Here is a 25,644-nt window from a genome sequence, read left to right as displayed (position 1 = left end):
CAATTTTATAATTGTTATTATCGTTGCTACTGAAGCATCCACACAACAGGGCCATCTATTGGCGGCACTGATTAATTAACAAACATTTTCTTTTTTTTAAAAATTTAGATTACCCAATTATATTTTTCCAATTAAGGGGCAATGTAGCGTGGCCAATCCACCTACTCTGCCCATTTTTGGGTTGTGGGGGCGACACGGGGAGAATGTGCAAACTCCACACGGACAGTGACCCAGAGCCGGGATCGAACCTGGGACCTCGGCGCCGTGAGGCAGCTGTGCTAACCACTAGGCCACCATGCTGCCCATTAATTAACAGACATAAGGAAGCGCCAAGGAAAACATTTTGCCAATGGGCCTGGCAGAGAGGAGAGGCTTCGCTAAGCAAAGAACCGGGAAGACTTCCTCCAAATACTTCATTGGGCCCTTTGGAAGTGATAGTTATCCAGTTGGAGAATAACGTGCAGTCAAAGGCATTGGGAAAGTACATGTCCTTCGATATTCCTATTGGGATTACAGATACCTTACACTGTCCAATGCTCAGCAACCTTACACAATCTTTCCCCCATAACGGGGACTTTTATTTTAAACATGTGGATACGGATAGTGTTTCCAAAAGGCTGGAAGCACACCTGCCGGTTCTGACAACAATACTATGGGATCTGCACAAAACCTAGACCCCAAACAGATTCCCCGGTACAATGTTTCAGGAAGACAGATGGGACCGTGCTGTTTATACCGGGGGCGGGGGTGTTGTACCTGAAGGCATCACCATCAATGGCGCAATGGTGGATCGATAGAAATGGGCAACTGCTCAAGAAACCAGAATTAAATGAACACAGATATCTCTTTTTTTTTAAATTTAAAGTGCCCAATTCTTTTTTCCCAATTAAGGGGCAATTTAGTGTGGCCAATCCACGTAGCCTGCACATCTTTGGGTCGTGAGGGTGAGACCCACGCAGACACGGGGAGGATGTGCAAACTCTACACGGACAGTGACCCGGGGCCGGGATCGAACCCGGGTCCTCGGTGCCGTGAGGCAGCAGGGCTAACCCACTGTGCCACCGTGCTGCCCGGATGTGCAAACTCTACATGGACAGTGACCCGGGGCCGGGATCGAACCCGGGTCCTCGGTGCCGTGAGGCAGCAGGGCTAACCCACTGCGCCACCCTAGCACAGGTATCTCTGAAGATTGCGAGGCTGGAGATTAGAGAGATAGGGCCAGGCAAGGATTTGAAAATGAAGATGACAATTTTAATGAGGCGTTGCCAGGCCAAATTGGGTAAGCAAGCACAGGGTGAGATGGGTGAACGGGACTGGGATACAGGCAGAGAGTTCTGGATGACCTTGCGTTCACAGAGGGTAGAATGTGAGAGGCCTGCCAGGAGTGTCCCCAGGGTTGAGGGATAACAAAGGCATGGCTGATTTGTACATTAACTCCATCCACTTTCCTTGGCACCTGCTGCATGTTGAGTTCCTGCATCAATACATGTTTCTCAACATCTTTCCTGAATGGTCTGACTCTCACTTCAGGGCCATTTCCTCTCGGGTCCACTTTCCCGCCAGAAGAAAACATTTTGATCCACCCCATCAAGTCCTTCTTAAAGTTAAAAAAAAACTTTAAATCAGATCACTGCTGAACATTGTCGGGATTACAATCGTCGTTTACGTAAGCTCTCCTCGTAACTAACCCTCAGACCTCTGATAACATTCTGGTTCATCTATGCTGAGCAGTTCCCAGAACTACAGACGTGATCGAACAATGGTTCGGGATAGCCAAAGAAAAATCCCCCTCCGTTATATTCCAGGCACACCCCATCCCTCCAGGTTATAAAGTTTAGCATTCTGTTTGCTTCTGTTGTTGAGCTTTTGTCATATATTCGATAGAAACAATTCACATCCATGCCCAAAGAACGGAGCATGTTCTTCTTTTGTAGTTTTGCAGGCGAACATGTCAGTCAGTGTGTAGGTAAGAAACATATAATTTAATAAATGCGTTAAGCATTAAAAACGTGGCACGCTTGGACACAGGCAGTCAATTCTAGAGAGCTCGGTCTTTATTTCAAAGCCTTCATTTTGCTCACCGCTAGATCTTTGAAGGACAACTATCGTGCCAAATTGTCTGCAATTTATTACAACGAACCTGCACACCCACACACACACACACACACACTACAAGCTTACGCCACTAGCTTTCGCGCCAGTAGAATTTTCCATTTTTTTTTGGTTGAGATTTTTCAAGCTAGTGCTTCGGCCAAGTGGAAAACGAACACAAATAAAAGCCGCATACAGTATGAACGCAGACACCGAGCATGTGGGCGCGGGTGGGTCTCGACTTGCAACCTGCTGCTGCGGTTGTCCCACTGCAGTTGTGAGCGACAAGAAGAAAACAAACTAAACCAAGCTCAAAATCTTCAACACAGAAAGCAAGGGAGGGGGCGCCGGGGGGGGGGGGGGGGGTTAACCAAATTGCAATTTAGTCTTTAAAGGGCCATTCACAATTGGAAGGGAGGCGTAATGAGGAAAAAAAAACAACAATCCCAATAATAGGATCCCACCATGGCACCAAACTGTGACCAGGCTGTAATCGATGGCTACTTTTTCCCCCAGTTGGAGATGTGTTGCACCAAACAAACACACAAAGATAAGCACCACACTCTGAGGCTGGTTTAGCTCACTGGGCTAAATCGCTGACTTTTAAAGCAGACCAAGCAGGCCAGCAGCACGGTTCGATTCCCGTACCAGCCTCCCTGGACAGGCGCCGGAATGTGGCGACTGGGGGCTTTTCACAGTAACTTCATTGAAGCCTACTCGTGACAATAAGCCATTTTCATTTCATGATGTAGCTCACTGCAACTTAGAAGCGCAGCTCCAAATGCTGAGGTGGTTTGCAACGAGTTGCACTCCTCAGAGCTGCCCAACTTACTGGTAATGCTGAATAAATTCCATGCCGTTCCCCCAGGAGGTTCTACATTTCATTGAAATGTAGAACTTCATTGAAGCCTACTTGTGACAATAAGCGATTTTCATTTCATTTCATTCCATTTCATTCGTCCTTGCCGACAGTAAACGGAATCTCAAAAGTGCAGCAGCAACTTTTTGGTTTGCCATTCTGCAGCAGGAAGGCCCCCGCCAAAGGCAATCGAATTGACGGCCTGCTAACCTGGTGAGTTTTTTTGCCGGGGTTGTTGCCCGAGGGCGGGATGAGCCAGGAACACCGGCAGAAAACTGCTGGGCATTGCCGCGGGGGGTCTTACAATGACCTGCAGAGGGACGGACAGGTTCGAAACTCTCACCCATCGGGCACCAGCGTCCCTCCACGGCGCAGCTCTCACTTGGGACTCTGCACTGCGATGCCAATTTAGGTTCGGAATTCAAAACGGTCCTGGAATCCAAACTCACAACCTACTGGTCCGGGGGTGGGGGGGGGGGGGGGGGGGGGAAGGCGGTTATAAAAATTGTTCTGCAAAGTCAGAAAAAGAACATTATTGTAGAATTAAAAATCAAAATAAAAGAAGGTTGGTTGTTTGCCCTTAAACACAAAAGCTCGAATATGCTGGAAATACACCACCAGATTTGGGCCGCGTGTTTGTGGAGAGAATCGCATGTTTCGGGCCCATGCACGGAAAAACCATCGAGTTGAAACACTGACCCGGTTTCTCTCCCCGCAGATACTGTCTGACCTGCTGAGCGTTTCCAGCATTTTCGCTTTTTATTTGAGCTTTCCGGCATTCACGGCATTCAGTTTTCATCCCGCTCGCTTGTCCCCTGGTAACAGCCATGGTGGGGGGTTGGGGGGGGAACTTTGGCGCTGCCCCCTTCCAATCAGGGAAGACGGGAGTTGCTTTGGTTAACACACAGGGAGTTAGGGAATGTAACATTGCGCATTCAAGCACCACTAGGTGAAATATGAATATATTCCAAAGAAACAAAAACATCATCTACGGAGTGAGAGAGCATCAACCACTGAGTCAGGCATGCACTAAAGAGACACGATTAAAAGGAGGAAACTTGCTCTCCAATGGTTGGGTTTCTCCATTTTCTTTTAAGGCTGCGACCCAGCCAAGCTGACGACCTCTTGAATCAGGACAGGAAAAGACAAATAAATAAACGGTTAAAGTTGCTGTTTTAACAGGAGACCTCCATGGTTTGGGGCCTTCCCTGGACTGCTTCGCTGTTCCCGATGGCGTCAGCCTGGTTGTTGGCGGGCGACTGATTGCGGGCGATGTCCCCGGATCCGATGCTCGAGGTAGAGGTGGTGCGGGCCCGGGTTAGCCTGGTCATGCCGGCTGCTGGCACTGGGGACGGGCAGGACGGGGAAGAAAAGGGCACACACACAGAAATAAACAATTAGAAGGGAAGCACACGCCAGTATACTCAAACCAGTCCTGCTTACAAGCCTGCTGGATTTGTGTTTCCTGGGGAAGAACATCTGAGAAATATCGAACCATTTACCAAAAAGTCGAGATGTGGAGTTGTCAAGTTGTATCTCTGTCCTGAAGCTACATCGCTCTATTAATTGGGAGCATCCTATCACTCCCATCTCACACCAGACTAGCTCTTCTCTGACACACTGGAAAACATACTAAATGAAAGCAAACACATTCTTCAATGTTCCCCTCTCACTCGAGTTCAAGCCAGGCAGCTGATTTGGTCGTCAGCGGCATTTAGTGATAAAATAGTGGTTTTCTCTGGAATGTTAACACTTGGGGAGCTTCCTGGTTCAATCCATTCCTTATACCCACACTATCCACCGACACGCACTGAGGGGAACTCAATGTCAATCAGCGTTCGGAATCCTGACTGTTTCTTCTCCCCCTTCTCTAGATCAGAGACACAAAGACCCCAAAGGTAGTGTCCAGTTCCACCCAGCTCAGAGGCAAAAAAACATGGGACTTCCTTGGCCTGCCTGGCTCTGTAGAAAATCACACACGGAGCCATTACCAAATATAACATGGAGGGGTTTAAATAAATCATTTTTTAATATGTTCCAATCCCTCCACGGCCTCACCCCCTTTCACCTCTATAACCTCCTCCGACCTCCCCACTGTGCATCCCCCACTATTGGTGGCCGTACCTTCAGCCATCTAAACCCTAAGCTCCGGAATTCCCTCTGCAACCCCACCCTCCTCTCGACCTTTTAGACGCTGTCCGAAAGCCACTTATTTGGCCAAACGTTTGGTTAACAGCCCTAACACCCCCTTCTTTGGCCCGGTGACGTTTTTTGTCCAATTAGGCTCCCTGTGAAGCACGTTGAGATATTTCACTATGTTTAAAGATGCCAGGTAAATGCAAGTTGTTGTTGATTTTAAACGATGAAGAAATCTAGATAGGAGGATTCGCCTGGCTTTTCATAGAACATAGGACAGTACAGCACAGTACAGGCCCTTCGGCCCACGATGTTGTGCCGACCATTTATCCTAATCTAAGATCAACCTAACCTACACCCCTTCAATTTACTACTGTGCCTGACCAAGAGTCGTTTAATTGTCCCTCATGACTCTGACTCCACCACCTCCGCTGGCAGTGCATTTTCCTTTCATACAGGCCGATAGACCTTTCTCAACATTTGCTATTTTCGTTTTGTTACAATTCTGCAAACTCTTCCTTTTTATCCAAAGCCCATTTGCTCTTGCGGTAGCTCAGAGGACACCGAGTGGCGACAGCCAAGACTGCACTGCTTCAGATCGACTAGCTCAAAACAGACTGTGGATCGAGCAACGTCGACGATGCTGCCCAAAGATGGAACCATGTTATTTTAAAAAATACATGCATATAATTTTCCTCTATCTCACAGTGAACATCGTTTCTCCAGGAAACTTCCACGAGTAAACTTGCAAGGTCTGCAGGGAATTTCAGCGAAGATATCTCAATTCTACTGCACACGGAAAGCCCCACTGCATCATCGGAGTCACTCTGCCCGCAATCTGCTGCTGTTGCCGTGGAGAGCACACATTCCCATGATGCACTGCGTCAACAAAGCATGTCAACCTTGCCATGAAAGTCAGGGTTGGGTAACAGACCATATTTTACCTCGGGCGTCGCAGAAACCTGATAAAGGAGGGCACCAGATGAAAGGTCTCTCGGGAATTTTTCCAGTTGATTCTCTGTATTGTGGACAAATGGGAAATGGCGGTACGCTTTAGCACCAGGGCGGGTGCTGGTTCTCAAAAGCTCCAGGATTTGTATTTTACAATGAAGAGACTGAGGATTTCACAAAGTTACAAGTCAGTCCTGCTCTGAAATACATCCTGCTCCTTTTCAGGTTGTCCATTTCTCCACCTCCCGTTGGTCTACTTCTCCTTGGCTACGCGCCAACAATCTGGACTCCTCCCTCATCCTGGTGCACTAAAACCTTACAGGAATTGGAATGAAACCATCATTTCATCATCAACTCAAGTCTTCATGGAAGCTCAGCAGGGGAAAGGAAACATCTCCAGGCTGTTTAGAGCTTTAACCTCTGTAACCTCACCCCTCCCCCAATCCTATCTCAACTCGTTTGTCACGGAAACCCTCAACCATGTCAGTGTTAATACTAGAACCCCCCCCCCGGACTCAGCCACTCCCCTCCTCTCTAATTTCCTCCAGCCCCACAGCTCTCCAAGATCTCTGTGCTCCCTTTGGCCCCTTACACATCCTCGATTTACATTGCCCCACCACCATGCCTTCAGCTGCCTCGGACCCAAGCTCATGAATTCCTTCCTTAAACTATGCTGCCTCTTTCTCACCTAGAACATACAGTGCAGAAGGAGGCCATTCGGCCCATCGAGTCTGCACCAACCCACTTAAGCCCTCACTTCCACCCTATCCCCGTAACCCAATAACTCTTCTTCACCTTTTTTGGTCACTGAGGGCAATTTGTCACGGCCAATCCACCTAACCTGCACGTCTTTGCACCCGGAGGAAACCCACACAGACACGCCGTGAGCGTGCAGACTCCGCACAGACAGTGACCCAGCAGGGAATCGAACCTGGGACCCTGGCACTGTGAAGCCACAGTGCTAATCACTTGTGCTACCGTGCTGCCCTATTAAGGTACTCATTAAATCCACTTCTTCCAGAAGTCCGAACATGGCATGGTCTTGTGAGAAATCTGGTTTGATGACACTTCAGCGAAGGGGACATTTTAACTATGGTAAAGGTGCTATATCACCGTACAGGTTGTTGTTGCTGCATTAGCATAGCTCATCAAAGCCTCTGTATGGTGCTAGGGAGACATGAACGGGCAACTTTCCAATTGCAAAGAGGGCGAGGGTGGGCAAAATTCACCCACAGATGGGCAACTCATAGCTGCTAGCTTCAAAATGACAATGGCGGAAGCCTGAAGAGTGCCTTGCCCATTCCATTCATAGATGGATGTGCTAAATAAAAACAAAGTGGCAGCGAGGTGTTCTGATAATACACTGCCTGGCCAATATACAGCAACAGACTTTTGGTAGAATTAAGCCTCAGCTCCTGGGGCCTTACTTGATTGCCGATGAGAGCCAGAAGAGGAACTACCAAAAAAGGGTTCCTCAGTTGGCTGAAGGTCTCCATGTTTTGACCTCCACCATGATTTGTTTGGGGGGGGGGGGGGGGGGGGGGGGGGGGGGGGGGGGGTGTAGTGGAAAGGGGGAATGAAATCAGTGGGCATGCAAGCCTCTACACAGCATCTTTCAAGCATTCTGCATGTCCCAAACTCCTTCACAGCCAATTAACTACTTTTGAAGGGTCGCCACTATAGTGTACACAAATGTAGAGAGTGCCAACAGTGAGTCAAGGCTGACAATTACTTGCCCACCCGAGATCAACTGCAACATTTTACCTCGACGCTACCTCGAACCCACAGCACAACAAGGCAGTGCAGGTCACCAGAGAAGTGCCTGGAAAATATGGTCTGTTTGGACACGCTCGCCCCAAACTCAATCATGTGCAGGAAGCATCCTGGGTTGAGGTGGAAGAGAGAACGGAGGTTTTCGAGACACTCGGTACAAATGCGCAACCACACACACAAAATCAGGGAAGCTTGTCACAATGTTATTACAGCAGAAAGAGAAGAGTGCCATGCAAAAAGAGCCACGCCCAAACAAACATGGCAACGGAACAGAATTCACATCAGTTGATTCAGATTTCCAGGCGAGCTAATCCACAATCCATCTATTTGCTTCACATTCCCGTCATCACACTCTCCTTTCTTCATCCAGTGCTTCTCGGTGGGGTGTTGCAAGGACATTGTGGCGGGAAGTTTCTTTAAAGATTGCCAACTTACCAAAAGTTGAGTTTCGTACTCCCCGAATCACCACAGAGGCTCTTATACCTACCAACGTTTTGTTAAATTCCTCCCTCAGGACAAGGCCATTCACCTGCTGTTCTCTATATAATACTGGGCCCAAGGCCATCAAGACTCAAAAGCTCAGTATTTTCCTTCCCCTCACATTAAAACCCACCTCAGCCTTTGGCTGCCTCTCCGCGCCTCTCCATTCCCTGGCTCAACATCCACTCCTTGTCCCTTACATTTGTGAAGTCACTCTGGATTTGATCTTTATTCATTAAAGGGTTCTTTTAATACACCATGAATGCATTTGGGAATATTTTGATTGGTATTTCTCCCGACTCCGGGAATGCGAGTTCCAAGCTGGACAGGTTTCCCAGAGCCTCTGGGATATGTTCAAAACTGTACCCGAATGGTCGCAAAGTGCAAAGGAAGAGCCACGGAAATAGAAACCCAGCCACCAAGACTTACTAGCAATTGAGCCGAAACTTTGATTAATTGGCTTGCAAATAAGCGAGACACAAAAGTCTACTCCTTATGCTTCAAAGTTATAGGTTGCATCAAAATATAATTCTCCCAACAGTTTGTACCCAACCCTTTGAATGCAGCAAACCAATAATGCCCCCAAATTTGAATTAAATCATCACACAGGTTTAATTAACCCACTTTGAATTAAGAGGTGTGGACTGTATGAACATATTCATTTGTGCACGCTCTGGATAACCTCGTCACTAATTTAGACAAAGAGCCATAGGATAGAACCGTATAGAAGCATTAATACAGAAGGAAAAGGTGAGCTGTGAAACACTAAAACATGAGGGAAACATTGAATGCACATAGAGCTACCTGTTTCACTGTGCAGGTGGCTGAGCTGGACGGAAGGGACTGTAAGCAGGCGAGGGCGACACACAGGAAAAGAACCAGGTTATTATTGGTTATACAATGCACATTACAGACAGTACACAACAGCAGACAGCTGGGAGTATGTTGCAAAGGCTGTAACACACAGGGTTGGAGGTGGCGGGGGGCGGGGCGTTATTTTGACAGGGTGAGGATTGCTGGTCAGAACATAACACTGCAAGCATGATGCACACACGCTCGTGAAACCCCTGGGAGTGGACTACCCCTTGTGATAACACGTTATTTCACGTAGACAACTTTCCAAGTCCTCTCCATTGCCATTCTGACTCTGCTGCCTGATGCTGTATCGTTTGCGAAGATCGCCAGTTTTCCTTGACTGAGAGGCGGCCAGCCCATCAGCGTTTGCTCTCACGGCTTAACCTACCGCACTGCAAAGACTGGGGGGGGCTGCGTGAATCGGGAGGGGGGGTTCTCAGCTCGAGTGCAAAATGCAAAGCTGCTCGCACAACAGAGGGAGGGGGTTTTACTGAAAACTAAAATCCGATTATACGTCTCGGCCTCATGCTTACATACTCCCATGTCAATATATAGAGAATAAGAAAATCAGAGAGTGCAACATGTGGTCCAAATGATATCAGATACAATAGAGTACAGGTAAAGCTCGAATGACTTGCATCTGAACACCGGGTGAGACAATATATATATATACACACATCAGCAAATCTCAGATAACAAAACACCAGATCCATTTGTCAAAACAGGTGGAGAGGTCACCACTACATCACCTCTGGAGGAAGTGGGAACAACACACATTCGTGTCGAGGTTGCACAGCCACGTTCAGGGTGTTAAGAATAGCAGGTGGTGAATAGTTCTGGTGAAAAGAACCTGAAAAGGTTTAACTTTGCTTTTCTCTGTCCACAGACCCCCACCGAGCATTTCCGGAATTTTTTGTTCTGATTTCAGATTTCGACCATCCACATTATTTCGCTTTTGGAGGAACGGGAGGCATGGCCCTCAAAGTTATCAGCTGGTGGATTTTTACATCTACGTAAACCCACAGGGTTTATTTTACCATCCAGCAGCCTTTGCCTTCCCAGCAGCCTAAGTGTGATGTAAAATGGCACAGTGCTTCCCATCATTAACGTGTGAAGGTACATGAGAATAAAGTATATTAATATAGAGAAGACGCACGCACACTAATAAGAATACGAATGATCCATTCAGTAAGCTATAGTCCCTTTTCTCTTTATCCACCTCCAATTTTCTCACTTTCTCTTCTGACGGCACTGATAGTTCAATGGCTGCTGACGGACCCTTTCCAAATTGCTAAATTAGCCTGTCTTCATCTGCAAGCAGTCAGCAAATACCAGCAGGCTATCCGTCCACAACAGGCATTGCAACTGACCCAATCTCCTTCAACACATGCTCATTTTAAGCAAAAACAGTGATAATGGGAGGGAACCCGAGCTGTAGTTCCCTTTCTAATCCAGAGAAAGATCGCACGGGACCCACTTCTGGTCAGTTATCATCAACCAGCTGGGTGCAGACTGGGAATTGAACCTCGAACCTTGCAGTCTCACGGGCTCAATGTCGCACAGGCCAGTTCCCTTTCCAATAGTGGCATTAGGAAACAATTCAAGAATAGCTTCATCCCATGACGTTCTACAACTGACGTTCTGTGGCAGAACGTTTGCTCAATTCCCTACTCCCCCATTAATTCCGTGTATCGGCTGGATTCTAAGGGAGGGGCGCAAAGGAAAGCAAGACGTAATGGCACAGAGTCTCCTCTAGGGTGCTCTCACTCAATTTGTTTGAGCCTTTAGAACAAAGAACAAAGAAAATTACAGCACAGGAACAGGCCCTTCGGCCCTCCCAGCCTGCGCCGATCCAGATCCTTTATCTAAACCTGTCTCCTATTTTCCAAGGTCTACTTCCCTCTGTTCCTGCCCATTCATATACCTGTCTAGATGCTTCTTAAATGATGCTATCGTGCCCGCCTCTACCACCTCCGCTGGTAAAGCGTACCAGGCACCCACCACCCTCTGCGTAAAAATCTTTCCACGCACATCTCCCTTAAACTTTCCCCCTCTCACCTTGAAATCGTGACCCCTTGTAACTGACACCCCCACTCTTGGGAAAAGCTTGGAGATGGCCTAGGAATTAGGCTGGCTGGGGAATAATGGGCCAGAGCAGGCAGGGAGACTGAGGAAGGGTTGGTGGGAGAGCTGGAGGCTGGAAAAGGTGGGTTTGCACAGGAGTGGGACGAGGGAAGTTGGGTGTGGTGTGAGAGGCAGACGGGATGGTGTGTTGAGTGGGGGGGGGGGGGGGGGGGGAAATAGGTTTGGGGAGAGCTGGAGACTGGCGAAGGTGTGTTGGGGACAGGAGGAGCCTGATGAATTGTGGTCAAGAAGAGAGGGGGTGATGAGAGAAGGTGGGCCCAGGAGAGAGAGCATCATTGGTGGGAGGGGGGGGGGGGGGGGGGTGATGATGGGTCGGGGTGCAGGACAGGGAAACTGGAAACTAGGCAGGTGTTTTGCAGGACAGGAAGAGACTGGGGGTTGAGAGAAAGCAGGGAAAAATCAAGCTTTAGGGAGTCCTGGTTTGGGAATAAAGGGAAGAGAAGCCAGTTTACTTTTGGGGTCACAATTGATCCAATCCTTGACAGTCATGAATTTAGGATTTTTAAATACGAGACTCTCCCAGATGTTGCAAAGCACGAGGAAAATGACACCCTGTAGTTTTTACAAGCTACTTGTTATCATTAGAATGTTTTTAAAAGTTTAAATCGCCTTATATCTTTCCCAAAGACATTGACAAACATGAGCACATCTGCTTATTGCAAGAGGCAGTCAGAGGGTGATGTATGTGGCAAAGTATTTCTAAGGTCAATTATTTCAGGACTGCCCATCGTTGGCTCCCGTTAGACACTGATGGACAAAGGTTACATTTCTCAATAAACCCTCCCACGTGATGAGCCCGGCAGACCCCATTCCGGGGTGAAAAACGGCACTGGGCCGGACAACCTGCGACCAACAAAAAAAGCAAAATGCACCCCACGCAGGTCGTATCAGAACAGGCATGTCAGCACGAGCATAACGGGCAGAATGGCCTCTTCGAGTGTCGTATGATTCTATAACACCCAACAAAGAAGTCCTCGTCTTTCAAAGCACATTCAGTCCCTATTCAGCAAGTGACTATTTTTTAACAAAATTGCATTCACATTGTCATTCACTTAACTTGAGCCAGCTATCGGTGATCAAAGCAGAAGCAGAGTACGTCCGTGAGATGAGGACTCCAACCCCACCTCATACACAGATGATACTCGAATGCAATCTGCTACAACTTTGATTCACAGGGCTAGGGGTGGGTGAGCAACGCGCGCGCAACGTCTGTGAAAAACCCGCCAGCAAGGCCAACTCAAACCGAAATACAGACGGGGGGTCAGTGAAGGAGCAGGTCAAAAGAATCAAACCAGTTTGAAAAACGAAACGCAAACACGCAGCATCATCCACCCATGCATCACGGGGACAGAAATGCTGTCCGCTCCGCACCTCGAAATTCACCTTACGACCAAATGAAATAATCCCCCCAGCAGCCACGGGAAAGGTGAGGGTTGGGTGGCAGGCGTAATCCAGCGCAGCCGAGGGGTGGACAACTCGCTCCTCGCTAAAGTGCGCAACTCCAGTGAATTATTTCTGTCTGTGTGCAACCCCAGTCTTGGATTTAAATGCCCCAAAGAGGGTGACATGAAATTGGGATCGCTCCTATTACAAAGGCCGTTCAGCCTTGTAGCAGGACAGTGTAGCACAGTGAGTGCCTTCTTTTAAATTAGCCAATACTTTACGTCTCTTGAGGATTTTAGTGATTTGAGTGATAGCATGACCTTCCGAGGCTGGAGGATCTGACAATTTTTTGGTGGTGCGTTTCCCTGTAGTGTTTTGAAATGTGGCGGAGGCCCCCCCCCCAGAGGAAAGAATAGAGGAAGATCAGTAGGGCTCCAGGACGCTGGCACACACGCCAGTCTAAAGGGAGTCATTTGCCCTGTGTTAAGCAGAGATGCAGGAACCCCGTAGCTGGGATGGTGCATCCTACTATTTTAAACCCCCTTCTCCAGGACCTGACAACTCAGGAGGCCAGTGAAATGCAGGCGCGACCAGAGTCTACGTGAGTAATGACAAGAAAACCTTCTGTAAGATATTAGTCCACCATCAGGAACAGAAGTACGCCATTCAGCCCCTCAAGCCTGTTCCAGGTGTAATGGGCAGCACTGTAGCACAGCGGTTAGCACTGTTGCTTCACAGCGCCAAGGAGCTGGGTTCGATTCCCGCTTGGGTGACTGCCTGTGTGGAGTCTGCATGTTCTCCCCGTGTCTGCGTGGGTTTCCTCCGGGTGCTCCGGTTTCCTCCCACAGTCTGAAGATGTGCAGGTTAGGTGGATTGGCCATGATAAATTGCCCCATAAGTGTAGGTGGGGCTACTGGGCTACGAGGAAAGGGTGGAGGCATGGGTTTAAGTAGGTGCTCTTTCCAAGGGCCGGTGCAGACGTGATGGGCAGAATGGCCTCCTTCTGCACTGTAAATTAATCTGCACTTAGAGCGTGGGTGGGGAACACTTCTAGTTGTCAGAAAGTGGTGAAAGGTTGTTGATGTGGGGATGGGGAATCCCAGGACACTTTCCTTTATGTCAGGTTATAAATGGAAACGTCACAGAGAATTCCACTGGACATTTGGGGAAAATTCATCAGGCGGCAGAAAACAAAAATATAAGGCAAAAGTAAATACAAACTAAGTTACCGCAGGAAGATATGGGGGGGGGGGGGGGTGGAGGGCAGGCAGGGGGATTAGCAAAAGAAGAGAACATCACAGAATTATCCCTCCTTATTCCTATTTGTCGCCTGTTCCTATACAGTGGCCTTAGTGAATGTAGAATATGACTACATTTGGCGGGGGGGGGGGGGGGGGGGGGGGGGGTTGTCAGGGTCTGGGGGTCGGGAAATCAAAGTGGCGCGCTAACTCTCTGCTGTAACATGCGACAAGGTTCAGTAACAATGTCAGACCATCAACATCAGGCATCGCACAATGCTCTGCCCCCTGGTGCTGCCTCTATTTTCTACTGCAGAGACCAGTGCAAGGAACATACAATGTCAGAAAGGGGGGAAAAAGCCTGGGGGTTTCCACTGAAGAGGTTTCTTTTCCAGTACCAGAAAGGTTCCAGCATCATAATCCACTTCTCTGGATAGGTTACAGGCAGGTCTGAATTTAAATATTTATCAGCCAGGGAAGCTAGCAGACAAACTGATTCCTAATGTCTTGGGTTGGGGTTTTAAATAATTCATATCAGGGCAGCACAGTGGCGCAGTGGGTTACCCCTGCTGCCTCACAGCGCCGAGGTCACAGGTTCGATCCCAGCTCTGGGTCACTGTCCGTGTGGAGTTTGCACGTTCTCCCCGTGTTTGCGTGGGTTTCACCCCCACAGTCCAAAGATGTGCAGGTCAGGTGGATTGGCCATGCTAAATTGCCCCTTAATTGGAAAAAAAATGAATTGGGTAGTCTAAATTTATGTTTTTTTTAAATAAAAAATTCATATTCAGAATTTGATTGGATTGTTGGAGAGATTTGACACAAAGAGGATGGTAATCCTTTCTCAACCGTTAGAACCATCTTCCGTTCAATTCTGCATTAATCTCCCCCCTCTTTCAAACCTGTGGGCTCATCATCGCTGGATTACATGGGGCTACTGATCCCAGCTGCCTTCCGAGTTTCCTGGGAAGATATGTGACTGCAAGAAGCATCACAGCCAAGCCTGCCCTAGTCTTCACCCCAGTGCCTAAGCACCAGCGGGGGAGGGGGGGGGGGGGGGGTCAAGGAGTCCTTCCCGGAGTCTAGGTCACTTGTGGAGCTCCAGATAGCTGCGAGTGCACATTCCAGTACAGAGTCCGGATGAGGTCTGTGCCTGAAGCTCACAATAAAACTGTGGGCAAAGTTGCTCCCAAATTTATAGAAGATTCATCATCAAATTCTTCATCCGGATGGGGATAAACAGAATTGGATTTCTATTTAAGATGTCAAATGTCAAAATTTGCAGGGCTCTGGGACAGCTTTCTCCAAGAGGCAGCAGAGGGAGGATGGGCGGAATGGTTCCCCTCCAACGACAAAAGGTTTTATCCCACCGAATAAAAACAGGAAATAGAATTTAGACGGCATCGCAGAAATTCCGCAGATGAGATTTTACAGTGGTGGACGGAGTACAAAAAGGGGTGCGTTTGTGAGGAGTCAGGACACCCCCCCAAAAAAAACCAAAAGGAATTCAAGCATTGGAAAAGTATTGCAAGTTGTACTGGGTGCAATGATCGGGTTTAAAGACCAAGTTAGATCGTTAGTGTTTCTTTTAAAGAGACGATTTGTTCAATGGGCGATCCGCCGCTGGGACCTTACTTCAAAACCCAAATCCTCAGGGTTTTTAGATTGATTTGATGCTGGAATATTTTTGCTTCCTCCTCAAAAGGAAACCCCAGGGCTGTTTCTCCATTCAGACGGAAGCCCCAATCCCCAGAGCATGCAGACATTCCAACCCATTACTGCAAATACTTACAATGACTGTGAAACACTGCAAACAAGACAGTAATGGGATAGTTAGTTTACCAGCTTACCTTGTTGAGTTATAACCCATGCATGGTTGAAGCCAAGAATGGCTTGTGCTTTACGGCAATACTTACACTATTGGGGTTTGTTAGGAAAACAGAGGTAATTTTAAGGGATTAGTATTTGTTTTGGGAAACATTAGAAATAAGGTATTGTTTCAAGTGTGTTTAATTTAATGTTTGTGCCTGGAAGAGTAAAACCTATAGTTAAATTCATGCTGGACAAAGGTGTTTGCAGATGTGGGAGTTGGTTAAGTTCCAACTGTGATTCTATTGTGCTTCGAGAGGGTTGCAGCGTGACAAGTAAATAAAGGCCTCGAGAAGCATAAGGCATTGCTTAGCAACTGGGGCCTTTAAAGGACAGAAACGTTTAGCTGACTTGGAGATAGGACCTCGGGGAGTGACCATCTCACAACTCGGCCAGAAGAAAGAGTGGATAGAACAGAAGCTGCAAAGAGGCAGGTTTTCTAAAGTACAAGTCACAGTCCAGATAACCAGGGAATTGGGACAGAAAGAATGTTTAAGACGGCTGGAGTTAAGTGAACAGAGACCAAGGAAGAATTCCAGGAAGTGTAAACAAAGTGTTCTTGGGTGAAGAGGCAATTGCAGTAACCATCAAGTGAAACAGCAGCCATCAAAATTAAATAAAACATCTGATGCTATTTTAATACAGCCTGGGAATCGAGAGTTAAAGCAATTGTGAGCAGTCTGCACAGCAGTCGAGGCAAAGAAATCCTAAAGGGGTTGGTGTAAAATCCTGGACTGAATTCACTGTTAAAAGTGGAACGGAAGGGTTGTTTAAGAGGGGCATTTGGAAAACCTAGTCTGGATTTCAGAATGTAAACCCCACCGAGGGAAAGCATAATTATGAAAGAAGATTTTAAAGAATGTTTTTGGGAGTGGCGTTTGGAAACTATCATGTGACAATCATCTGGGGGGATTCCGAGGAGATAACGACAGACCTTCACTTGGGTTCAGAGGAGGGGGTGTCGTACCACAGACATCCTGTGTGCTTAAAGGGACTGTGTGCGCGAATGAGGCCATTGTAGCTTAAGATGTACCTTCTAGTCCGTGTTAATCTTAAAATCTGTGTGCATTTGTTAAGCTAAGGGGGGAGTAAAGAAGTATTGCATCTTGTTGTTAAAACTAATCAGCAGTCCTGTGACTTTGTTCCTCCATGTTCTATATAAGTGTTCCCCCTCCTACCACCATTGCACAATTACAGATGGAAGCTGACATTTAAGATGTTTTAAGGACCCTAACCCTCCTTTACCTCTCTTCAGTTCTGAAGGGTCATATTGGACTCAAAACATTAACTTTATTTTCTCTCTCCACGGATGCTGCCAGACCTGCTGAGTTTTTCTGGCATTTTTCTGTTTTTATTTAAAAAGCTCCGTTCCATTCTCCTCCGCTCAAAAATGCTGCAACAAAACGGCTGGATGTTTCAGGACTCCTGGGTCACAGAAAGTTGGTCCAACCTGCTTACAACACTGGTCCCACCCAACAATATCCCTCCACTACTGGGATCAGATTCGCCATTCAGAATTGTTGACGTTTCATTCTAAATAGAGAGCGGCCGAGGGCACACACAGAAAGAGCGAATGAACACAAATTACAAATTTATTTGGAGCGGCGATGAAGGAGACAGGAAGAGGAGACCACCGTTCTTCCCCTTGAGCCTGTGCTGATGCAATAATCAACAAGATCATGGCAAGGGTGGCAGGTGGCGCAGTGGTTAGCACTGGGACTACGACGCTGAGGACCCGGGTTCGAATCCCGGCCCTGGATCACTGTCCGTGTGGAGTTTGCACATTCTCCCCGTGTCTGCGTGGGGTTCACCGCCACAACCCAAAAGGTGTGCAGGTTAGGTGGATTGGCCACGCTAAATTGCCCCTTAATTGGAAAAAATAAATAATTGGGTACTCTAAATTTAAAAAAAAAGAAGATCCTGGCTGATCGGTGACATAACTTTGCTCTCTATCCCTCAATTGCTTTGGTTAAATTAAAAATTTGAGGTTGAAAGACTTTCTGTAACTAAATGATATTGCATCAATGGACATTTGTGGAAAAAACATGTTTCCTAATTTCACTCCTGTAAGCCTGCGTCGGATTTTTAAGGGCGTGTCCGCTTGCTCTAGATTCAACATTTGTTTCTCTTCATCTACCCCACCTGTTCCCCCTAATATCTCAAAAAACTTCAATCAATATCACCCTGAACTTTTTAAATTCCAGGGAATGCAACCCTGGTTCCGCGTCTAAGTTGGCATTTGTAGCTAAAGGGATAGAGCATAAAGGTAAGGAAATGTGGTTGCAACTATGCAAGGCATTGGTGAGACCACACCAGAAGGATAAGTGGTCTCCTCTTCCTGTCTCCTTCATCGCCACTCCAAATAAATTTGTAATTTGTGTTCATTAGCTCTTTCTGTTTGTGCCCTCTGCCGCTCTCTATTTAGAATGAAACGCCAACAATTCTGAATGGCGAATCTGCAGTTTTGGTCCCCTTATTTGAGGTAAGATGTAGCGGCATTGGAGGCAGTTCTGAGGAGGTTCACTAGGTTGATTCCAGAGATGAGGGGTTTGTCGTACGAAGAGAGATTGAACAGTTTAGGCATATACTCTCTCGAGTTTAGAAGAATCAGGGGAGATCAAATTGAGGTGTACAAGATGATAAAAGGTGTGGATAAAGTAGAAATGGAGTGGATGCTTCCTCTCGTGGGGTATTCTAAAAGAGGCTATAGTATTAGGATAAGAGGTAGCAAATTTAAAATGGAATTGAGGAAATGAAAATTGCTTATTGTCACAAGTAGGCTTCAATGAAGTTACTGTGAAAAGCCCCTAGTCGCCACATTCCGGCGCCTGTTAGGGGAGGCTGGTACGGGAATTGAACCGTGCTGCTGGCCTGCCTTGGTCTACTTTAAAAGCCAACGATTTAGCCCAGTGTGCTAAACCAGCCCCTAGGAGAAACTACTTCTCCCAAAGGGTTATGAATCGGTGGAATCTGCTACCCCCAGAACGCGGTGGATGCTGGGACAGTGAGTAAATTTAAGGAGGAGTTAGATTTTTAATTGGCAATGGGTTGAAGGGTTATGGAAAACGGGCAGGGCGGTGGAGTTAAGACCAGGATGAGAGCAGCCATGATCGAATGACGGAGCAGACCCGATGGGCCAAATGGCCTAATTCCGCTCCTATATCTTTCGAACCGATAAGCTTCAAAGTGCAGATATCATGCCAGTAAACCGAAGCAGCATTCCTTCCCTGCACAACATTTCCTGTGGTGCCTACAACTGTTCACAGCGTCCCTAAGGTATGGCTAACCTGGCTAACCCAGGAATTTCTACAGGAAATGTTCCCAGCACAAATTCGGGTGGAGGCACAGTTTGTGGTTCTGGAAGAGACACTGAAGGTTATTTCAAGCGTGTTTCCACAACCCAGCACAGTAAGAAATGCATCGCAGGGAATTACGAGCGTGTGTTCCATCAATCCCGATGAATATAAAAGACTGGAGAGAGTGAAAAAAATGCTTACAAGCACAGAACTGTGAGGATTATTAGGAAAGACTGAACTGGCTGAGACGCTTCCCTCGAGAAAAGGGAATACTGAGGGGGTGACACGAGAGAGGTGGACAGTTGTTTCGCTGAGGAGGTGCCACCCCGTGCCTCCGAATCACAGCTAAGTCACTCATAAATCCAATAGGAATTCAAGAGAAATGTCTTTATTCAGAATGTTTAGAATGTGGAACTCGCTACCACAAGTGGTTTGAAGCAAGGAACATGGATGCCTTTAAGAGGAAGCTAGACAATTACATAAGGGAGAAAGGAATACTGTTGAAGATTATGCTTCGGGGCAGTGGAAGAGGGGTGGGTGGAGGTTTGTATGGAGCATAAACACTGGTTAGTAGACCTATTGGGCTGAATTGCCTGATCATTTAAATATTTTCTAATTCTAAGCAATTACTCGTTAAAGTGATTCAACAGTGAATTTTGTAACATATTGATAGCCCATCATTTACAGGCGCATAAGGCTTTCATTAAATCAATTTAATAAATCATGTCACACGAACAATGCACAAATACAGCAGAAATGCTTGTGGGGGTGAGCCGAGTGTTCCGAAAAAGTTACATGTGGATGGGTTGCTATGGAAACACTGCAGGAGATTCCAACTGGATCTTGCAGGATTCTTAGGCTATTAGGGTCTCAGCCTTCAGTGGGACCTGCTGCACAACACTAGGAAACCCAGCGAAGAATGCTTTTGGCCAAGCGAAGCAACTCTGCACTTCTCCAATTCTGTGAAAGAGATGCCACTCTGACGGTTTACAATGCCCATCTAGTCTGGGGTTCTTACATTAAGTCAAACGGCTATTGTGGAGCAACAAGAATAAAAAGCAGTCTTGTCCACCATTGAAAAAAACAACAGCGAAATATGGGATTGGAGAACAAGTCCCTGAATATCACAGCATTAAATAACCGATGTTCAAGAGGTTATACTTACTGTAACCCATGCCCTGCACAAAGTACTTGAAGGCTTCGGTCAGCTTGCCGGGCTAGGGTGTAAACACGGACAGTCATTAATCAACATACTCCTTTTTGCCAACACATTTGAAGTCAAATGTAAATCATAAACAGGACACCATCATTGCATGAATGTGCGATGAGCCGGTACAGACACGATGGGCCAAATGGCCTCCTTCTGTGCCATGAATCACTATGGTTCTATGGGTCTAGGGCCAACAGTATAGCACGGACTTCCTCCACCTTAGCCAGGCATTACGTGCAGGAAAGAGCTGGTCCAAATTGAGGCAAGAAGCATTGTCTAGTAAAATGGCAAGGAAAATGAGAGGCTCTTAATTTGATAAGACATGTGGGACAATGTCCCTTCTAAATATTTAGCATTGTGCACAGCCTGTTCGTTTCAGTGATTCCCTCTAAGCTATGTGTTCACAGAATCAATAAATCCCACGTAAGCCTGCCCCTTTAAGTTACTATGAATGTGTGGCCGTGCCAAATTATTTCAAGGCACTTGCACATTTTTTTTTGCTGCAGTGAATGGGAAGTGTATTACATTGAGAACGGCATATGTAATTTTTTTCTTGCAAAGCACTTCTGAGAGTTTGCGTAGTATCTTCCAGGTAGCTGCACAACTGCATGCGTGCAGCTTCCACTGGTGTGTTGGTTGGTGGACGAGATGGATTTGTGCTCATCAATTGACATCCCTGCGGGCAAGCAGGCACCTCCTCACAGGGAAGGGGTGTAACTTGGAAGGTCCATCACCTTTCAGCATCCTCGCGCACAGCCCTGAGCAGAGGGTCATCCCAGGTCAACGCCGAGGAAAAAAGATCTTTACTGTGGGAATGTCAATGGACAAAACTCTCTTCATAACCTCTTCCAAATCAAACAGGAACAAATGACTGACCAACATGTTGGAAGTGTCCAGCGATGCGCGGGTTAGGTGGGGCTATGGGGTTTCAGGGATAGGTTAGGGCGCTCTTTCAGAGGGTCGGTACAGACTTGATGGGCCAAATGGTCTCCTTCTGCACTGTAGTGGTTTTATGATTCTAAGGGTTTTCAATAAGGAGAGTGAAATTTTACATTGGTTACAATGCTTGTCCGACTAAAAGAGGAATTCAAGCTCCTTCATTTTCTTAAGCTCTTTTGGCTATTTATTCCTGTACTGACTTGGTTTCAAACTTACTCTTTCAAATCACCATGCTTCACACATCATTCCCTGCTGCTCTCTTTGGCCTCCACCACTCGGAGAGACCAGGACGAGTGGAAGAACTCATCTGATAGCATTGCCTCGAAGAGGAACCCACCATCCATCACACTGGGCCAGGTATAACTTCATTGTAGTAGTCGCATGGCTCATAAAATCCATCTAATCACAGTCGCATGAGTGTAGTACCAGTCATGTGGGTGAGGTGCAGCTGCATTCTACCAGTCACACGGGTGAGATTCAATTGTACCCCAACACCAGTCAACACGTCAGGAAAGACAAATGGGAAGAAAAGAATCAAAATAAAAACAAACAGACTTTTGAGAGGTGAGACACTGGTTCCGTGGCACACATCAAGCTGCGCTGATTCACGTCTAATACCCAAGTGTCTTACGCTCAAGCACTGAGGTGTAAACGCTGAGACGTAGTGCGAGCAGCAGAAATACTGGAAGATAATTGCCGTTAAAAACGGAGGTCCGTCCAAAACGGGGCTGCAATGGGGACCGTTCATCCCAAGCAATTAGAATCAGTTTCCCATTAAGAGTGAATAAGTGCAGACCCGTACTCCCCCAGGAAGAGCCAGAACCAACTCTACTTACCTGAACAACCTGCGGAAGCCCCCCACAATCTGCCATCTGCCAAGAAAGAGGAAGAGAAGATACATTATTACTGAACACGGATTGTAAGCCTTCCGGCAGATCAGAACCAGTACACAACAAACTCCTGAACAGTCTGCATTGGCTGCTATGCAATACCATTCCTTTTCTTAATGGTTAAGAATATTCCAGTTGTTGGCAATTCAACAGGGGACAAGCTTACCACAGGATTTAAAGGAATGAAAAGGAAGGGCACGACGGGTAAACTGACATGTTTAACCTATACTGAGTATTAATGTGGACAGGACAAGCATTCAGTTGACTACTCTCCTGTAAGAAGTGCTCGCAAGGCCCAGGTCAATGGGAAAACGCCCCAATGCCCGGAATCTTATCTGACATGGAGGAAGCTAGTTGTGGTTGTCGGAGGAATTCCTCGGGGAAGCAAACCTGGTCCAAATGGCCTCATTGACATTTCCCCTGTCATTAATTCAGGGCGAGGTTGACTTCCTGTGGCGGCTACGAAGGAGTAAGTCGCACATTTGGTGGCTCCCGCTCGGGTCGGACTTTTGGACCTTTTCCTCCGATTTTCAACCGGACGTGAACTGTAAAACTGAAGACAGAGGCAATTGTGTACTGAATTCCCACATCGGTGCATGGAGAGAAGGACTGGAAGTGCTCATAAAGGCAGAAACAGAAAGACAGAGAAGGCTTGGGCTGAAGCTGCAGCGGGAGACAGCATGGCAGAGGGCCGGACCTCTGGTTTGTCAACCCAGCGGTCAACGGAGCAGCTGATGCAAGTTATTCAGGAAGGCTTTGCTAAGCAGAAACGGGACTGCTTGGACCCGATAAAAGAGTCGATTGAGCGGCTGGAGCTTAGATTGGACGCCCAAGATCGGGCGATCCAGAAGGTGGAGAAGGTGCTGGCTGAGCAGGAGGAACATCAAACTGCGGTGGAGTTGGAGGTGGGGATGCTGAGACCAGCAGAAGAAGCTCCTGGAGCAGGTGGGGGACCTAGAGAATAGGTCCCACCGGCAGAGCTTGAGAATCGTCGGGCTCTCGGAGGGGCCCGAGGGAGTGGACACTGGGGCACACATTGCAGATATGTTTGAGAAGCTGCTGCGAGGTGGGGCATTCTCCTGACCCTTGGGAGGAGGAAGGGCTCACAGAGCGCTCGCAAGGAAGCCACAAACGGGAGACCCCCCCCCCCACCACCGAGGGCAATGGTGGTGAGATTCCACAGGCACTTGGATAAGGAGCGCATTCTACAGTGGGCCAAGCAGACACGGAGCTGTAAGTGGGACAACAGTATCCTGCGGGTCTACCAAACCCGAGTGTGGAGGTGGCCAGGAGGAAAGCAGGCTTCAACCAGATTAGGTTGATCCTTTTAAAGCAAAAGGTGAAGTTCGGACTGTTTTATCTGGCCCGTCTCTGGGTCACGTACGAGGAACAGCACTTTTATTTCGAGTCGCCCGAGGACGTGCTGGACTTCGTGAAAGGGAAAGAACTGCTGGTGGACTGAGAACTTTTGAACTTTGCTGCAATGGTCATGGTTTTTTTTTCTTTTTGTTTCTATGTTCTTTAAAAAAGTGTCTCGTTTTTCGTTTTGTGGAAGCTGTTTGTAATGCGTTCTGTATTGATTTGGGACCAGTGACAGAGCTGAGTGAGTTAAGGTTTTCATTTGCACTGTTGGGGGATGGAGGTGTGCTTGTTTAGATTTTGGTGTTTTTCTGTCGGGCAATTGTGTGGGGATTGTTTGATGTTGGAGTGTGTTTGGATGAGCGGGGGGAAAGGGTGGGGAGGGAAAGGGGGGGGGGGGACTATCCGGCACCAGGGATGGGGGCCACCAAGCTAGCTGGGTGGGCTAGCTCACGGAGGTCGGAGACCTGGGCCGGGATTCTCCCCTACCCGGCGAGGCGGGGGGGTCCCGGCGTACTGGAGTGGCGAGAACCATTCTGCCGTCGGGCCTCCCCAAAGGTGCAGAATTCTCCACACCTTTAGGGGCTAGGCCCGCGCCGGAGTGGCTTCCGCTCCGCCGACTGGTGCCGACGGCCTTTGGCGCCCCGCCGACTGGCGTTGGGACTGGCCGAAAGGCCTTCGCCGGTCGGCGTAAGTCCGCGCATGCGCCGGAGCGTCAGCGGCCGCTGACTTCACCTCCGGCTCATGCACGGTGGAGGGGGTCTCTTCCGCCTCTGCCATGGTGGAGGCCGTGGCGACGACGGAAGAAAAAGAGTGCCCCCACGGCACACGCCCGCCCGCCGATCGGTGGGCTCCGATCATGGGCCAGGCCACTGTGGGGGCACCCCCGGTGTCTGATCGCCCCGTGCCCCCCCCCCCCCAGGACCCCGGGGCCCGCTCGCGCCGCCTGCTCCTGCCGCGGCCAGAGGTGGTTTAAACCACGTCGGTGGGAGAGGGGGCCTGCCGACTGGCGGGGCACGATTCCCCGACCCTGCAGGGTGTCGGAGAATTCCGCCCCTGGTTATCGGACATGGCTAGCTTTCTCTGTTTGGAGAAAATCAAGTTCGCCTTGAGAGGGTCGAGACGGCTTTTGAACTATGTTTATAGTTTCATGTATGTTGTTTATTGTGTTGCTGTTATAATACCAAAAATACCTCAATAAAATGTTTACTAAAAAAAAAGTCAGGGCAAGGTTGTTCACTCGATCGACTTAAATGGTAGAATTGAATATTGATCAACAATGGAATTTACAAATGAAACCTATAGGTGTTCTGTGGATATGTTAGTATTACGGAGAAGATCCCTTTTATCTTGATTTGCATCCTGCTTCAAGACAAACAGAGCGAGAGGAATGCACCGCAGGGCGTGGGGATGGAAATCTCACCTTCAGCAGGGTTGTGTTGGTTGGGTTTAGCCTAGAATTGCACTCCACCTAGAGGCAAATGGAAAAGCACATCAGCACCAATCGGACTGCAGCCACATTAAAGTCATCACAGTTACATATCATAATGGAATGCTGTATATCCTCCATGACAGATATCTGCAGTCTATACAGAAAATGAACAGCACTTGGTAGACTGCACTACCTGTTGGTGACTGGAACGTTGACTCTTTCAACGTTTGTACTGTCCACCATGATAGATCCTTTACTGCGGTGCATTTGTAGTTTGCCCGTTTTCAAGTCAACACATATGCCAGATGTGTCAGAAGCACCACTTCATCTTTTGACTGGGCACTTTACAGCCTTCCCGCCTCAAAATTAACTTCAACTTTAGATCATAACCATCGCTTCCACATTCACCAACAGCACAGTTTTTTCTTTTTAAGTGTCTCTTCAAACAGCCGGACTGTTTTTCCCTTTGGGAGATCGTGGGGGAGGCAGTGGAAGGATTCCCGAGCTGATCATCAGCCCGTTGAACCGTGTTATGAACACTCCTTCTATGGCCAACAGGTCTTGACGTTAGGAGCGCCACCACTGCACCATCGTGGTAATGATTCTGCTATTCCTATTTAATGATTCACTGGATCCATCTTTTAGTCTTTATTTTGTCCCATTACCAACTGGTTTCATTCCCTACAATACTCCACCGTATCACAGCTAAAAGCCCACGAGAGGTTGGGACTCTTGATTTTC

The 25,644-nt window shown here is 47.8% G+C and overlaps 1 protein-coding gene across 7 annotated transcripts in view; it reads right to left on the bottom strand.

Annotated features, from left to right (window-relative positions):
* Positions 1–2,032: 2,032 nt before the first annotated feature.
* Positions 2,033–25,644, bottom strand: part of LOC119969678 (protein NDRG3-like) — a 116,523-nt gene continuing 92,911 nt past the window's right edge. For 5 of the 7 annotated variants that reach the window (XM_038803636.1, XM_038803631.1, XM_038803638.1 and 2 more), the window contains exons 13-18: positions 24,895–24,942; positions 22,059–22,094; positions 20,239–20,290; positions 15,701–15,715; positions 9,095–9,133; positions 2,033–4,295 (exon numbers count right to left, since the gene is read on the bottom strand). In XM_038803636.1, coding sequence (XP_038659564.1) covers positions 4,126–4,295; positions 9,095–9,133; positions 15,701–15,715; positions 20,239–20,290; positions 22,059–22,094; positions 24,895–24,942 — 360 coding nt within the window. In that variant the 3' untranslated portion in view covers positions 2,033–4,125. The remainder of the gene's footprint in view (positions 4,296–9,094; positions 9,134–15,700; positions 15,716–20,238; positions 20,291–22,058; positions 22,095–24,894; positions 24,943–25,644) is intronic. The other 2 variants (XM_038803632.1, XM_038803635.1) reach the window with 2 other exon arrangements.

This window comes from Scyliorhinus canicula, chromosome 7 (assembly GCF_902713615.1).
Source record: "Scyliorhinus canicula chromosome 7, sScyCan1.1, whole genome shotgun sequence".
In the NCBI taxonomy this organism is placed as follows: Eukaryota; Metazoa; Chordata; class Chondrichthyes; order Carcharhiniformes; family Scyliorhinidae; genus Scyliorhinus; species Scyliorhinus canicula.
Note: the sequence above shows the minus strand (reverse complement) of the source record. Positions and strands in the feature narration are given on the sequence as shown.